An 18161-nucleotide genomic window follows, 5' to 3' on the forward strand; every position below is an offset into this window, starting at 1 on the left:
CGAGTCAGCGTTGCAGTTCGGGAGGGGGACCAGTATGACACCGTGTGTAGCAATTAGTCCTCCGCTGACAATCTGCCATGAGATGTTATGACAGGTGTCATGTCACGTCTATGGCAGCGTTCGGCAGGACCCAGAGTGCAGGTCAAGGGTGAACAAACACATGCAGCTAACTTTGGCTCCACACTCAGCATTCCTGTACTCTAACTAATGTGTGTGTGTGTGTGTGTGTGTGTGTGTGTGTGTGTGTGTGTGTGTGTGTGTGTGTGTGAGAGAGTCAAGAGCAAAGATGGTTCTGAACCCATCCGAATGCGCTGTGAGCCAGCTGATGTCAGCCTCCTGGTGCAGGAGGAGAGGCAAGGCCACATGCCATACGTCAGACCAAAGAGAAAGGCCCCGTAATGAGAAAATTATTCACGCCCGGTTGGCTCGCCTCTCCTCCTGCCCTCTCCCACCTGAAACACATTTAATCTAGTCAAACAACACAATTGGACACATCGGTTCTCCATACCAGCTGATGTCGGCTGTGCAAGATAAATAAGCAGTCAGTTCTTACAAATTGCCCGAACAAAGTACGGTAGTGCAAAATTGCAATCAGATGATATGGCCGTACCACATAAATAACAATGGCATGACAGAATGGCCGGGAGCTCATCAAATCCGTGACAGCTCCCATCAATCCATCAACATTCTGGCACCGATTGGCCTGATTGGAGATCGGTTTCCATCCCTGCAGCAGAATCTTTTTCCCACCTGGTGTCTGGCTCTGTTTGACAGCCTTCCAGAGCGCTCTGGGGAGCAAATGCATGACGAGGGATTGACAGGGCAGGTCAACACGCTAACACACACAACGCCAAAACACACCGATACTTTCTGTATTTGGCACAGGTTTTCAGTATTCGGCAGAACACGGCAGTACTTAGGATGTTGGCCGGTGCTCCACTGCTAAAAAAACTCTCCATATATGGATAAATAAATTACCCAGGTACGGTAAAGTATGTTGATGTGCATGGTTGCATTACATAGTTGACCAAATTAAAATGATCCACACAATGAAGACACTATTTTACACGATATATACCTTTACAGACGCTTAACTCACTGCTGCGTCTGTCTGAACCGGCGCGGCACGTTTCTCTGCCTCTACATGTCAAACAAAACACACTGTATCCTGATCGGGATCAGATTCAATCCAGACACATTATATTCACAACTCTGTAATCCATGGGAACCACTCAACAATTGGCCGTTGCTTTAACGAATGCCATCTGCAGCACAACACTGGGATTTAGCGTCATTCAACACTGAAAGTGCAGGAGCAGAGCAGCAACACAGGATGCCATCAAGAGCTTGTTTCTCTAATCTGTGGCAAAGATCTGAAGCGCGCCTAGGTTACGTCACCCCCTCTGGAAGCAAGACAACACTTGCATTCATTTGAAACCTGCAATATCCTGACTAATTCAGACATATTACATTTTATACGACCGTAAAAAGGGGGAAACCCCTGCTTTGAAGACATAACTAAAGATCTGGTTTCAACGCAGACAAAAATATGTTTTCCACACCCAGTCGCTCCTCATTACTCGCATTCTACTTGGCAACTGGGCAAATTACCATTTCCACTTAACTCACTGGGTAAATGTGTAGATGCTGTGGAGAGTAAACTCTTACAATCCAGGTAAACAAGGCTGACAAAATAATTCAAAGGTTAACTTCCTTAATAGAGTTTTGAATAAACACATCTAAGCAGTGTGAACCCAAGCAGTCAGAAGTGATAAATGTATTTTTGGCTTTACCGATCATATTTTAGTCCTAATTTGATTTCTGTACAATTTAGAGCATATTTCAGTAAAATATGTCTTTTAGTCCTCTAAAGAGAGGCAAGGTGCAAAGTGCAGGCGAATGAAAACTGATTTATTTTTTAATGAGAAATCACAAACAGAATTGCCTTGTGTCTGTGACAAAGAAAGCTCCACCACATACGCTTGGTTTGTCAAACATCAAGTCAAATCAGGTATTAAAACGCTTTCCCAAAGGCTCCACCTGTTCCAAGGTCTTAACCATAACAAATGGAGGGCACTGGGTGTCAAACAGGAACTTAAGGCCACACACACACACACACACACACATGCATATGTATATACACACACACAGACCTCTGGAGGAGCGGAAGTGTTTGCTGGGCGCAGTGAAGCCGCGGGTCCCGTGGACATTGACTGCAGCAACTCTGAACTGGTACCATCTGCTGGCTCTGATGTCGGCCAGTTGGACGCGCTCCTCTGCAGTCTAAGGGACAGATGGGGGGGCGGGGGGGGGGGGGGAGAGAGAAAACCACAGGGGTTAGGGTTCACGCAGGGTCACAGCCCCATGTGAGTTTGCTGCCACATCAGTCATCTGTATGTTTCTCTTTTTCCAAACTTTCAAAGACGCTGTGACTGTGAGGAATGTGCAACCGTGTGCAACACTCTGTCAGTGCACTGCAGCACTTTCACAGCTGCAGCATGTGGCACGCCGGGACATGTGAAGCTGACATTTCTCAGTGATCCAAATCCCAAGTGTCTGATCAAAAGAATCACTCATTTGATGGGCTCTACAAAGCCAAAAAAATATATATATTTCATCCGACTTGACATGCTTCAGTGTTTTGCATGTATGGTGTGTAGATTCCTACCTGTGCCACAGTCTGCCACTCGGTGGCATCGTCCTCGCTGGGGTGGATGCCATAATTCCAGCGGCGCTGCACCACATAGAGGACGGGCTCCACGGAAATGTTGAACTTGGAGGACCAACGGATCTCCAGCTGACCCGACGGCTGCTCCAAAAACCCCAGCTCTTTCCTGGGCTTCAGAGGGACTCCTAAAATGTACAAGCAAGACAGACGATACCGTGACAGGAGTTAATATCACCACTGTGTGGACCATCGCAGGTGAACTTCAACATGAAATGTGTTGTTTTCCTTTCTTGACTGGAAAGATAAATGACACCACCAGATTTGGACGGATTCAGATTTGAAAATGAGACATGACCTCACCGCAATAGATTTAAATCACGCTGCGGGTCAACAGCATCATCTTTCTACTGTGACAGATCGTGATGTTTCCTGGCCAGAGTAACGTGTTTTAGTAGCCGCGCTTCTTAGTAATGAAACACATAGTTTGCATCTAGGTATGTGAGACGGTGGGCGCAATGTCTCCCTCTCTTGCAGACACAAGATACACTAGTGCAAACATACACACACACACACACACACACATGCTTACAAAGTTCACTTGCATCACTTTACTTTACATTCAGCTTTTCAGAGGAAGTGGATGTGGCCATGTGCAGTAAATTAGAGATTTATTAAGTGCGGGACTGGGCCAAATGCTCAGCCAAGTCAGATTGACTCTCTCAAGTAAATTTACTGCGGCGGAGACGTAGTGAGTTGTTGATTGAGCGTTGGGCACAGTGATAATGAGATGGAGATTGGAAAAGCAAGTTTGAAAGTACAGGAGAAGGCTGAACACATCCCACAGTTCTCAATAAATCCAACTAGAACTTCAGAGCATTATGTTGGACCTTTGTCGCTGTTGAGCGGCCCACCACCGCACCGCTCCGCACTTATAAACAGCATTAACACACGCTCAAGGCTACTGCGGCGTGTCGGCAAACAACATAATCAAGACTGTGTTTTGTATGCCGAGCGCTTGAATTTCTCATTCAGTCTTCATACAAGGCATGTAAAAGTGATTGATGCAGATAAAATCCTGGAAGATTGAGGAGGGTCCTTGAGCCGCATGCTTATGGAGTCGGTACTTTGTTTTGTCCCGCAGATAACAGCTCTCTGCACACTAACAGCTGGGGGTCGTTGTGCTGTGGTTTCACAGCTCTGCGGTCGAGAGTGTGTGTGTGTGTGTGTGTGTGTGTGTGTGTGTGTGTGTGTGTGTGTGTGTGTGTGTGCGCGAACAAACGTGTCACATTTCCTGCGCAATACTGAACACCAAACGCAACCACAGCATTCCTACCTCTCCCTCCGTCTTAGCTCATCTTTCCACAAAGTCACACAAGTACTCCTGCAAAGCACAAACCACACAGAAATACAAAAACACACACACACACAACCTCTCTCTTCCGCAATACGTGGGAGGGCAACGAACACTTTCCCTCAGCTTGTTCTTTCCAAAGATAACTTTTGGGTCAGGTTTGGTCCAAGAATCATACAGCGTTCATTTTTCGATGGCTGCACGCTTTCCTCCAAGCCGTGATGTAACTGCTGCTGAAGCAAGAATGCGGCGTCCATTCATGTCTTAATCATGCCAACAATTGCACTCCGATAATATAATTCTCAATACTCACGCACACATACCGTCATAATGGCTGCTCTAATTCTAAGTGTTGAGGAAGCAATACAAACACTGCTTGTAGCATGAGGAGATACCGAAATTTCATGGAGCCATTAACTGACTGACTTGTTGTGACAGTGCGAGGATAATTCGAGCTGAATTCAATTTCACTCTGACGTCTACATTTTTCACCTCTCATTTTATTTTAACGCCCCCTCCAGCGCCTTTGCCGGTTTCTCTCACAGTACAGTGCAGCAATGTGTGCACTGCTTTTGATCAGAAAACACTCAAGTAACACATACGTTGGGTTACATCACAGGCTGTTTCTTCTGAGTAGCAGAGAAAATGAGAGACCTAGAGAGAAATATATGAAAATGGAAGACACAGGAGAGCCTAATAAAGCAGCTATCGGAGGCGTATCTCCACACATACATCTTCTAGGCGGCATTACAGAGCAGTGGATGATGTGTAACAGCATCGGGCTCTATTGATGTAAAAAAAGAAGAAGCTTTGTTGCTCATCAAAAGCCCGGTGGGGGGGTCCAGTGTCTCTGAGTTTTTCTCCATCAATGACATACACGTGGGCTGGGTACCCTAACCTGAACACACACACACACACACACACATACATACACACACACATCTGAGAGTGATCTCAGTGGGGGAAACGCTTAATTTCTCCCCGCTTGTGTTTGCTAATGGCTTCCAGCATCATGGCTCATCATGGCGAAGACTACATACACACACAGACTTGTGCACACATAGAAACGATTACGCTCTTCAAACCATGAGCAACTAATTAGACCTTTAACACCGAGGACCAGGACAGGAATGCCATCCGGACTTTCACCAAAACGCTCAGAGTAATTCAGGGTAAATGCGGTGCTGACGGCGACCCGTCATGAGCTCAGCGGCTGGACTGAAAACCAGCGTGTAGGCGGCTTGATTTGAAGCTCTCGCAGTGTGGTGAATGGTTCCCATTGACTGGGTCACTGGATTGAAATTTCCAAGGTTACGCCTGCTTTCATCTTTCCCCGATTAACCGTGCCGTTCATCTTTTCATTTCCAAATCAAATGAAAATACTAGCATGCTCTTGCGTCTCTGAACTACACACAGAAAAAAAACATGCGAGTGATTCAAAGCATGCAGTCGATCGCTGCTGCGGTTCAAAGCTTGATTTTTAGACTCATCTTCCACCGCTCTCACTTCAACATCTCCTCAACTTTGTTATGGCCTCGGGCTGCCAGCAATTGTGCGCAGATAATGTAGTTCCAGCTCCCATCTCCAAGTTCAGAGGCTATTGGTTCTCTCACATAACAGCTCAGCACCCTCAGAACGTCAGGCCGCCTTGGGCGGCACTATTAAACTGTTTTACTGGAGCAAAGATTCCTGGGTACATCTGTGTCTGTGAAACCCTCAAGCTTATCCAGCAAATTCAAGGCTGAAGATATATTCCAATTTACAAGAGGAACGGCATGAGGGATGTGTGGGTGAGGTGCAATACAAAGAGATGAAATAAAGATTTATGACTCTGTGCAAGTTGTCAAAAATTGTTGAAGATAAACTGGAATTTGCGTCATTGAGATTTAAAGCTAATGTTTGACAGTGGAGGATTAATCGGTTCAACACTGTTTATGAAAAAGATGCAAACTGCAACATTTAATCACATTAAAAGCCTGACGTTAGCATTGGACCATTACCAGTTATGACACGTCGCTTATTGAGACAGATAAACAGAGAAGGGGGGGGGGGGGGGGGGGTATCCATGATTCAGCTGGTGAACTGTGTTAATCTGGTCCCCCTTGGAAACAGTAATGAGCAATGATTAAATGAAGAGATGAGTTGCTGAGTGCACGGACAATTAAGCAACTGTATCAACGCACACAGTCTAACGTTTAGACACCGAGTGCGTCCTGGTCTGTCAACCTGGCTCCCTGTCGAACTCCCTTCTTCCTCTAATTAATAAATGATGTTTGTGTTTATGTTCCTCATATGTGTTTTGCATCATGAACTATTCATGAATTTGCATTTAAACCTGCAATAACTGTTTCTTTTGGCCACTTGGGGGAAGCGGAGAAGCGGAGAATGCAACATTGACATATCATTACCTTTTCATGTTAATACGTCAAAGTTGTTAGCGGTTGCTTATTTACACATCCAACAGTAACAGAGCAACATTATCATTGATTTGGAGTTGTTGTATTGCATGGAGGTGTGGGGGTCAACCTGTAACATGTTTATAAACCTTGTTACAAAACAAGCTATATGAATTAAACAAGTTACTATGATATCAAAAATCCATTTTTTTGTCAAATCTCATGTTATGAAATTTAAAGATTTTTGTATATTATAAAAAATACAAACAATGTTCAGGGCTAAAACAAAGTCACTGCCAGACTGTGTACAAAGATTCTTGTGTAAATATGATTTGAGAGATGTTTTTAAGATTACTGTACAAAAAGCTAACTAAGGGATTAAAAGGAGATGTATTTCTATTGTTGGGGTCAAATTATGGAACAATTCTAACATATATATTTTTGGGGGTTACAAGTGTGAATTTAATATTTTGTTTTCTTGAGGGTACCTTAATTGAAAAGAATGCAGGATAATATGAGCATTATGCTTCCGTCTATGCCTTTTCAGTCATATTGTATCGCATTGTATATACTATATGCGATACTTATTGTATTGTGTGTAATGGCTGAATACAAAAACACTACGACTATTATAATCCAGGACTTAAATCAAATGGATTATAACTTTAATAAACTGTTTGTTGTGGCAAAAGTATTATATTGCAATAGAATGTGGTGCAGGTGTACCCTTTAGTATTACCTTTGTAGAGGTTCTTAGGCAGCTGGCAGGTGTGACCGCAGCCGTTGGAGCAGCACTTTTTCACGGCTGAACACTCTCCGTCCTCCTCGCAGCTCTCCACGCAGGCTGCTGCAAAGCCGCTGGCCTTCTCTGGGGCCGGACAGTCGCCTTGCTTCACTCCCTCTACCGACTTCAGGAACTCGCAGCTCGTGAGACACTCGTAGTGTTTCTTGGGAAAGAGCGGCTAGCGGGGGGGAAGGAGGATGAGGAGGAGGAGGAAGGGGAAAATATATGTCAGATTACTTTTACAGACCAACCTGTCTGCCTGCAAACAGGCAGCTCTGTGAGCTAACAGGGATTGTCCTGTTTACATTTCAGCGTATGACTCACCGGAGCACATTAGAGCGCTTTGATTTAGCCTCACAGAGAGTGTCATTACGGCGCAGAAAGAGTTACTTCACACTCCTCTCAAAGTTTCCTCTTATTGAATTTTCCCACTAAGTATGAAACAGCTCAAACACTTCAGTCTGAGCAGACCACGGTATATTTGTGGCATAGTGACATACCTCGCATAAATCCTGGCACTGGTTTTCCTTCAGGTCCCAGGTTTCCTTGCAGGGCTCCAGGCACTGTGGAAAGGAGAGCAGGGTGTCAGTTCTTCAAAGACCAGCCACATCAAAGAGCCAATGCTGCGGAGATGGGTGCTTTCTGTGCTCGGGCGCTGGCTCCCTGACAGCCCACCTCACTCAGCCACTTCCCCTTGCACATTCAAAAACAACCTCTTTTTGTTGCAGATCCCTGGCATACCTTCAAAGCACACAAACAATCTTCTGCAAAAGCAAACATTGGCCAAAGGTGTTGTCCGTTATGAGGAGTCAGACACACCCTTGCTGCGTCTAGAAAGCTATACCGATGCTTGGCTTTGGTGTGTCCTGGTGAGTTCTTCCTTCGTGCCTTAACACTACTAGCCTCCCATATACTGTCTACGCCTCATTCTCATCGCACCACTTCTCCTGCTCATGTCTGGGCCTGATGCACTCTGGCACCGGCACCAACCTCTCTTCTCTTTACCACGCGGAACAGAGAGCGCTTTCGTAAATGATACACTTGGTTTAATGTTCTTGGGATTCCCTTAGTTGACACGTGGAAGACATTTACTGAATGTTTGGCATCGGCAGGGGATGAAAGAAAAACATCAGCATGAGTGGAACTCAAAGTCATTGTGCCAAACATAATGGGATGATCAAATTTAAAATGAAAGTTTACCAATCTAGTCATTCTCCTCTTGCTTTAAATACCACAGCTCACACTGGATGGATCAAATTCAATAAAAGAAAATGTAATTTCACACAAAAGTCCATGCATGTCCAACAGAATCAGGCAAATGCTGCCGTAGGAAAGAGAATGTTCAGATGGGACTGAGAGAAGCGAGGGTTTTATATGCTCCCGTTGCTGGCCACAAAGAGCTGGTGTGAAAGAGAAGAGCAGGCTCAGTCAAACAGTCAAACCACTGCCAGGCTGCTTCTATGCTGCACTGGGAGCAGCCCAAACCACACCAACCAGAGACCTGCCAAAGTCACTCATTCAACTCCATTTAATTTAGACTCCTGCACTAGCTACAGCACTCAGAAGAGGCACAGCAGTACATTTTCAACACATTCTTCCTCTGGGACAGTCCAGTAGATTGGTCGGTGGGAGAGAAAAATGGTAATCAGAACAACACAGTGTTATGTAAGGCACCGCACTGAAGAGTGGTGAAATGAGGGCACCTACTTAAGGGAGTATATTTTAAGTTGATTTAAGAAATGTCACATCTCAGTCAGGGGGCAGAGTGGTATTTATGACTCTTTAATTCGCTCATTAGCCAACTCCGTCGTTATTATGCAATTGCCAGTGAAAAGTTTATTTGCTTTTTATGGAGTGCGCCGGATGGGCACATGATGAAACATAAACCTTTTTTTTTTTTGGAGGACCATGCTGCAATCAAAACCCCACACACACGGCCGCCAGCTCTCAATTACACTGAGCTTTGGCTCTCGGCTTTGCCCAGCCTCGTCTCGGGAAGGCCTGTGTGGACAGTATGTTGAGTGTCGAGCAGCCGGCTCCAGAGGCTGGAGGAGGCTGGGAGGGAAGGTGTTTCCTTAATTACTTCGTAGCAATATAGACATCCCTCTGGTGATAATATAAAATGTGAAGTGCCGGAGGGGATTATTAGACACCTTGGAGGGAGAGAGCTTGTAGTTATGACAGCTGAGAGCTCCAAAAGAAAGTTATGTGGTTTCCACAGAGCTGATCAGGTGAAACCACCGCAACCCCGCAGAGATTTAAGATGACATATGAGCTCAATTGCGCTGTCAAAGTTATGCCTCACCGCCCAGAGAGAAAACGCAGTTTCATCATCATCTGCTATTAATAATACGGTGACCTTATATCATTAATTCTGTTCTCAATTGTGTCCTCAGAGAGTATAGAGCCTGCAGCGAAGACGGGCAGTAGCAGCAGCATCAGCATCCCAGCAGGAACAATGAGGTGTTGAGGCAATATATCTGTGTGCTGCACCAGTGTCTAAAGGACATTCAGCCAACAGACGCACATGTGAAAGCCCCCAAAATCCCTTCTACAAATCACTGAACATACACACATAAGCCAGGGGATCAAGCTCATTTTACTCATTGAAAGATCTTGTGTGCACGGACTGAATGCATTCCATTGGCTTTTCATGAGGATGAATCTTTTTCTGGTTCACCACAATCGCAACTATACAAGTGAAAATAGAGTCATCGTTACCTCGAGATGCTCGGGCTTGCATGCCAAGCAGCATGAATTAACACAGCACATTGCGTACCAAGGATATTGCAACACAGATCAGAATGCTGTCTGTGAGTTTAGTGTCTCACCCCTAACAGTCCCCGTTTTTCATTTTTAACTCTTCAGGGGAAAAGGTTCCCAAAACACTGCTCAAATCGAACAGGAAGTTGTTTTTAAAAAAACGTGTGCATCATCAGGACAGTTAGTTTTTTTGCTGAATGAGCGGTTACATCGTAAACGGCACTCTTACAAAAAAAAACGATGAGCATTTGTGCGGAGGCGGTGAGAGCTCCCTGCAGGTGTGCTGAAAACCGACAATCTGTCAGCGTTTCCCCCCAGCCACACCCACAACCTGACATTTAAGGAGGGAAGAGGAGGGCCGACGACAGATGTCTTGCCAAAGCAAATAGGACGGCTGTATATAATTACAAAGGTGCTCTCGTCAATCAATTGCCTGATTCCTATTTGCAGAGTTCGGTGCTCGATGTAAAACCGAAGTACCAATGTCGTCAACAGCATGCTTGGGATAGTGCCATAACAGATTTCCCCAAGCTCTTTTGCAATGTTTGGGGGGGGGGGCACCACCTCAACCCAATCACATCCAGATACACGCCCTCGCAGTCCTGATATATGCACTCATGCTTTTGTATGTTGACATTTTAAAGATGTGTTGCGATACCACTAAATTGACGATCATAACAAACCAAATAATACTAAATTGCACATGAATGACACATAAAACCGTTCAGTTAACGGGATCCCATCAGGAGATATGTGTGGTCTAACAGTTAATATTAGTTGGTCCCATAGAGGCTTAAAGGACTCAAATATTTGGTCATCTTGCGCCGTCGATAGCGAGGCTAGTGTTTGACTTCTGAGATCTATTTTGGGGGAAACACACCATGGAACTGGAGTAGAGACCATAATTGAGCTGGACATAGCGTATCTGCTGGTTTTGGGTGCCAACGTCTGGGTCTCCCTCAGGCAAATCTCTCCAGCCGGCAACACGGCTACCATCTGTTTGAATAGCGTAAGGAATGCATGTAATCATCCAATGATATGTTAACATATCTCTGAACAAATTTCGACTAAAAGGACACAACTGGTTCTACTTTGAGATGTAAACAAGAGCATGGGGTTGTTTCTATGTACGACAGCTCTCAGTCTTAACAAAAGCGCTTGAGCAGGCTGATTTCCCCTTTGTCCTCTTATCTTCCTCCCCAACAGTGACACATTCTGCATGGTTAAGTAGGAACATCCATAGCGGTCTTTCACTCCCCATTTCACGCTGTAATAAAACGCAGCAGTTGTTACTCTGGGGGACCCTGAAAGGCATTCTGTGGGGCCGATGAGAGTCAGGCTGAATGGCAGCCAATGCCACAGCCCATCTTCACTTTGTCAACGCTGGGACGAGGTGGAGGGAGTGAAGAGGGGGGGGGGGGGAAGAAGGGGTAGGAAAGGGCAGGGAGAGAGACTAGGGGCGGGCGGGCAGGGGGGGGGGTGTTTGGCTTGGTGTGCACAGAACAGCCTTTCTCCGTCACTGGAGCATGGTTATCTCCACCCATCATAAAACTGCAAACTGCCCCCAGTGAGTAACTGGAATAACATAAACTATGAAAAAGCGCACACATAAAATGTCACGCAAGTGTTATGTTTTAGTTAATGAAGCGTGGACTGCTACCAGTCGAGATTGCCCCCGGGCTTAACAATACACAGAGTGTACGAAAATAAAAGACGGGTAATAATTCACGCTGATGCAGATGACATTTTGCCAGAACACATTTGTACAGTCATAGGGAGATGAATGAGTCGGCTATGACTGATTCTGTTATTTTGTAAATTACATTTAGACACAAAACCAATGCGCCCGTACACGTGTGTGTACCTGCATCTAAAATATGGATTTCCCGAATATGTTTTTTTTCTCTGTTATCAGAGCCGAACGTATCCGTCCCGGAGCAGACGGTCAGAGAAAGCTTGAGCGGTGCCAGCAGATTTTTTACAAGGTGCCTTTGGGACAGACCAGCAGCTGTCTGCTTCTCTGGCAGACTCTGATACGGAGGAATCTCTGTTGTTGATCACACACACATTGTAAATCTCACCTCCTCCAATCTCCTTGAGTTATGGCTATTTTCTGCTGCCCCGGCACTTTTCACACTCCCTGTGACCGGACTCAATTATTCCGGCAGGTCTCAACCCTCTTCTCATATCTATCGACCCATCGAGTCACCGAGCTCTGCTCTCCCCTCTACTTAAACAGGCACTTACTCCACGTATTCACTCCACTTCTCACTCTATTTCACTTTTATTTGGCTGTCGTCTCCCCTCGTCTTTCTTCTCGGTACTTATCTGCCTTTCATTCTCTTGCACTCTTAGACCACGTCCGCTGTAATCCTGATAAATTTGAAAACATCTTTTGGCCTTCCATGTGCACCAAGCCAGGGGGAACACGCTCAGAAGATGGATGTTTTCCAAAAACCCTCTCCAAAGTAGATACATTTGAAAACACCAGGCTCACGTTGCAGCGCAGACAAAGAAACATTTTTTTTATTATGTGATATATCTTTCACAAACATGGCCATTGCACGTTCACTTGCCAGCAATGTTACGGGGCCATGTTTCTGTAACCTCCAACTTGTTTTGTTATCGTGTTTTTTTGTGTGTAGTTTCCAGGCCTATAGCCAACCGCACAACACAGTTGATGCCAATGACGCGTGTTTTGTGCCTGTTGTAAGACAACTGCACAAGTACAAAATAACATCACAGTCTGCAGATAATGTAGAGACATTTTTGGAGCCTGGATTTGAGTTTTCCATTCAAAGCAATCTTGGCAAAAATGCATATTTGGTCAAGGTGGAGGAAGAGTTGGGTTGGGTTGCAAGCAACCGTACCACCACGTCTGACTGCAAGCAAGCAGTCACACCCCGCATACCTCTGACATTTTATCAAAGAACACTTTACTGATGATGGCTGGAAGAGTTTCATACCCTTTTGAAGTGCCAGTTACCGAACACCGTCTATGCAGAAAGCACTGCATGCCCAAAATAAGCTCTGCTATTACATTAAGCCTTAAACAGCACAAAGCCTTTATGACAAATTCTCTTTTTATACTGCGATGGTGCCGTGGTTGGGCAATCTGAGACACAAAGCAACACCAGAGGGAGTCAGAAGTCACCAAACTTAGCTTTAAAGTAGGCCCGCAACTAACAGAACTCACCACTAACTAATCAGTTAATGATTTTTTCGATAAAATGTCAAAGAATTTTGGAAAAATGTATCCGACCAACCACCCCAAACCCAAAGATATTCAGTCTATGCAGCACATTCAGCCCAATTACCTTCCTAATTGTGATGGTGGAGCACAATTTCATTGTTTGAAAACCATGAGATGGAAAAAAAAGAAGAGATATTCAACTTGTTGAAAGGGGAATACTATTTTGAAATGAATCTGCACTATAATGGACACGACTCCGCACTCTCCGTCTGTCCCTCTGTTCCCAGTGGAAAGCCACAATGAGGACCATTACTCCTGATGATTTCTCCTATTTTCTCCACAATTCTCATGCAGGCCGATACTTCAAGCTGCCTTTCAGAATTTAAAGTCAGCTTTGATTTCCATCCAGAATTTAAGTCTATTTTTGTGGGCAGAAAAGGAGTAGCCTGCCGATGCCCACTGAGACTATGATCACAGTCATGACTGAAAGTTATTTCATCAAGTTCTGGAGCTGTGATCTGGAATACGATAGCAAGGCTTTCCAATACATCTCTGACGTGCCATTAAGTTCCAGAGGGCTGTAGAAATATGGCGAGCAAATCAAGAAGAAGATATCCCCATCCTGAGCCGTTAGAAAGTCTAGACGTGCCATTTCCTCAACCCTGCGCGACCTTATAGTGTGTCGAGTCCATGAGATACCGCGTAATTAATTTCTGCGCCGCTATAAACCAGCACGTGTGTGTGTTGAGCAGACAGTGGATCAAGTAGATCAACAAGATTAACAGTTTGCTGACTTGAGATGCGAGTGTGCAACTCTATACTCAGCAAGCTCACACGGGTGCTGATAAATATGAAATGAGATTTCCTAATGAGCAGATGGTTGCTTATCTAAAATGCCAAAAATATAATTTAGGAATTGTGTTAGAGCTGTTGAAACTATTCTCAGTCAATGATGATGTTTCCTTTCCAACTTAAACTAACAGAAAGAAAGCTGTGTGTGTGTGTGTGTGTGTGTGTGTGTGTGTGTGTGTGTCAATGAAAGTGCTTCTTAAATATTCATACAAACTTTTGGTCTGATATTTCAGGGGGTGCACTGATAAAACTATACCGCAGCAGGTTGCTGTGAATTACATAAGCCTCTGCAAACTAACAGGAAAGCCACAAGGCCCAGCCACAGCGTCGGTGCTGTATTTGGAGCAAGAGAAGACAACAGTTACAGCACGTTGGTGCTCCTCGGGGCTGCATTTGCTCCCACTGCCGAAGTGTTTGGAGGTGCATGATGCCCGTCAGGGGGGGGTGGGGGGGGTGGCAGATAACCTATGTGTGCGGAGCAAATTAGTGTCCGTCAGCCTCCTAAAGCTGCGGGTGTCCAAACTGTGTGGAAAATGTGGCATTTGGTGCAGTAGATGCCTGTATCACTTCTGTCATAGCTGGTCTGAGGAAGGACAAGCTGTCGGTTAAAAACATCCTGCAGCATATCTGAGAAATAAATTAAAAAAAAAGGTCAAAATGGTTTTCACCATGTCTGGTAGAAATGATCGTCTAAAAATGGAATGAGATACACTGCTGTCAGCAAAACCAACCCATCTGTGATATTTCTTAAATATAAAATAACACAAGATTGATACAGAATTCTACACTCTCACACAAGTAATGACATTTTCCAAATCTCCAAGTGTTTTACAGCCCTGAGAGGAACTTATGCTGCAAACGTTGCCAGCGTCATAAATTCCTTCATATTTACAACCAACCAAAACACTGTAGTATTCCAGCTCTAGTGGGGGGGGGGGGGGGGGGTGAACCGAAACGTATACGGTTCAAGACTTTCTATTTCCCAAAACTCGGCTCGCACACGGTGAGTAACCGAGCAGGTAGTGTCAGACGTCCTCTGAGCATCTCTTTAATTATTAATTTAAATGCAGTTGAGGGTGCAGACAACAAAGAGCTGAAAAGGAATAGCTTGGCAGAAAGTGAGAAGGAAAAGAGGAGGAGCAGGAGGGGCAGTGCATGAATTATACATTCAGCCCACAATCAGAGGTGCCTGCCTTATTTATGAGCCAAAAACAGCGGAGCTGGAATTGTGCTTTGTCTGCTGTGGAATGCAATAGCAGTTCACTTAATACTTAATGACTCTGAAGTTTCACCCGGACACCCCCCCCCCCCCCCCCCCCCAATGTGAGGGCTCCTTCTCTTACTTCTCTGCCGTCTCATGATGTTATGTTCTGCAGTGACAAGAGTCAAACCTTCAGCGGCTGTAACTAGAGCCTCAGTTATCACCTACCTCTGGGCTCGGTTTACGTTTCATGACAATTAGACTCAACGGGGTGTATCCATCATGCGGAGTCAGATTTGTGATAAAGGAGGCCCTTCTCTGTGACGTGGCATGGGAAAGCCAAACCCCTCTCAATCCGTTCTGTCTGACAAAAAACCTGTGTCAGATCAGACATGATTTACTGCATCTACTCCCACACCATCGCACTGAATCATGTCACGGTGACAGATGCATAGGAGCGGAGTTGGAAAAAGCGATAAAATGATAAAACGATTCCTCAGCGCCAAAGCCATTTATTCAAACGGCCCGTACAGTTCATTTACGGCAACATTAATGACCTCGCAGAAGATGAAAAATGCATTTCTGTCATTGAAGATTAAGGGGATAGTAAACAAGATTTAAAAAAAAAAGGATGTCAGCAGTTGCTGGCTTGCTCCTACAGTGACCACTCAAGCCGTCTCAATCCCCTGCTCATCTCAAACGAAATGAGACCAGGAGATTCTGTGTCTCAATGTAGGCCGACAAACATGTCAAACACGACCCGCCGTCGAGGGGAGTAAAGCCCCCCCCCTAATCCCACGCTGCAGTCACATTCAACCACTATCTCCACATGTTTATTTGAGTCTCAGAAACACTTGAAATTCACTAATCCTACTTGCCCTCTCCAGCCTCCACTAACACCAGCGTACTAAATACAAATTGAGAAACAATGCGCCGCCCAATAGCAGTGATATAATGTATTCTCTTGGCTTGATGCGATGTGATGATTGATTCCTCTTTTATATGCGTTTCAAAAGCTGAGGACAACGGCTGCACAAAGAGAAGCCGGGCAAGCGGAGAGGGACGACGTGAGGATTTATACTGAAAACAAAAAGCAGAAACCAAAGACGGCGTTTTCTTTTTCATCGTTGATGCATGTACAGTCTGGAAAGTAAAAAATAGTCTGCTGAAAGTAGCCATGTCCCGGGACAAAGGTTAAGAGACTGTCAATCACTTGAGTCTTTGACACACATTCTGGTTCTCCATCGTCCTGAAACTGTCACACACAATCTGCGGGATTTATCTGCGGGATGCAGCAGCTTTGAGTGGAACTGGAATAAATTGATAAGCCCACATCTACTAAGTACATCAGCTTTAAGAATCTTACATTCTAATCTTCTCTCCGTCAATGTGACTGCTGGCACGACTATTCTGTAACGACATATTAACTCAGACCATAAATACAGCCGTGGAATCATTTCTTGCTTTAGTACCTTTAGACATCTTGGGAGGGAAGAGACAGCCAAGTCAACATGAAGGGTATGCTGTAATCTATGATATTCATCCAACCCATCCTCAGAAAAGGATGACAGCAGATTGTCTCCGTGTGACTGGTCATTATTGCTGAAAGAGGATTTTACAGCCGCTTTGATTACATTAATCCTTCAAGGGAATGAAATCCCTTCTGACAGGGAGTACAAGTGAAATCAGGCTTTTCTGTGATTATCTCAGAAAATAGATGGCTACTATTAAAAAAAAGAAAAGGGCCCCTGCTCTGTGGGATCAATAAAAACACAGGTTGGTATGAGAACAGTGAGTGCATTTCTTCATGGAGGATTTCCTGGAGCGCGCATCACTCAGATGCTGAACAGACAGCACTGCAGAGAGCAGCTTCAGATGTGAGCTTTCACTGCCGAGGATGTCTCAAACTGCAGTTCCACCGCCTCTTCGCCTGCTCTCCTGTGGCCACGTCTTTAGTTTCTTTTTCTGCTGTGGGGGTTTTCGTTCTCTGCCACCCACCATGTGAATAATGAGCTCCACAGATAGCAGCCAATGAAGCAACCCCCCCCCCCCACCCCCCTTTTAGCCAATGAAACTTAACAACCATGTCCAGATCAGGTCCTTCCTGCTGGGACTGACCAGCCCTGCTTCACACTCCTCCGCCACCCACACACACACACACACTAACACTAACACACTGCCTCAAACTAGATAGAATACAAGAAGAAAGGCTTCTCAGAAAGGACAGTGATGGCTCTTTACACATACATATGTACATATATGAAATAAGAAACTGGGAAAAATACAGTCTGCTTAGCAGCTCCACTGGCTGGCAATCCAGACACATTGCCCGCTTGACAGATTGATTTCTAGTCCAGCTTGCTGAGGTGTTGGTGCTGGTAATGTGGCTAACACGGGGAGGTGAGACCAACGTCTGGCCTCAGCGTGACCAAAAGGTGCTTTGAAGTCTTTCTAAGCGCCTAAACCTACCGTCCAGCACCCACTTTATCACAGCTTTTCAAAATATACTACCTAACAGCCAAAGACAAGACGACCACACAAAAGACTTGTAAACAGCAGTGACAGACTTGCAACGCTTCGGGTGGAAGCGACTCTTCTCCAAAGAGTTTAATAAAGATTCTTACAAGCTGAGGAATAAGGCGGTGCTTCTGAGTTAATGTTATGGGTTCAAATGACCCGAAAACCAAAAAAGACAAACTGATGGGAAGTTTGACCATATTATTTTGGCGTGAGAAAATGTGGTGTTTGGGGAAAGGGGAGAGAGGGGTGGTGGGGGTGGGTTGACAAGAAAGACACTTTTGAATGAGACATAGTAGCATTCCAGTGATTGCTATTCAGGCAAAGCGCTCCCAAAGCTTCCGACATGTGAAGGAGAAGGCGCATGCAATCCAAAAGAGTAAACACTTCTTATTCTTGCGCGGGCGGGGTATGTGCGGCTCAGGGTGTGATTGGA

General features: G+C 45.1%; 1 protein-coding gene across 1 annotated transcript in view; it reads right to left on the reverse strand.

The window, feature by feature from the left end:
• anos1 (anosmin 1) overlaps window positions 1-18161 on the reverse strand; it is a 50725-nt gene that overhangs the window by 23504 nt on the left and 9060 nt on the right. Inside the window, exons 3-6 of the mRNA XM_076111896.1 lie at window positions 7700-7762; window positions 7155-7377; window positions 2669-2853; window positions 2154-2283 (exon numbers count right to left, since the gene is read on the reverse strand). Of these exons, the coding sequence (XP_075968011.1) occupies window positions 2154-2283; window positions 2669-2853; window positions 7155-7377; window positions 7700-7762 (601 nt within the window). The remainder of the gene's footprint in view (window positions 1-2153; window positions 2284-2668; window positions 2854-7154; window positions 7378-7699; window positions 7763-18161) is intronic.

Source organism: Anarhichas minor, unplaced genomic scaffold, assembly GCF_050575085.1.
Source record: "Anarhichas minor isolate MPS153535 unplaced genomic scaffold, ASM5057508v1 ptg000004l, whole genome shotgun sequence".
NCBI lineage: Eukaryota > Metazoa > Chordata > Actinopteri > Perciformes > Anarhichadidae > Anarhichas > Anarhichas minor.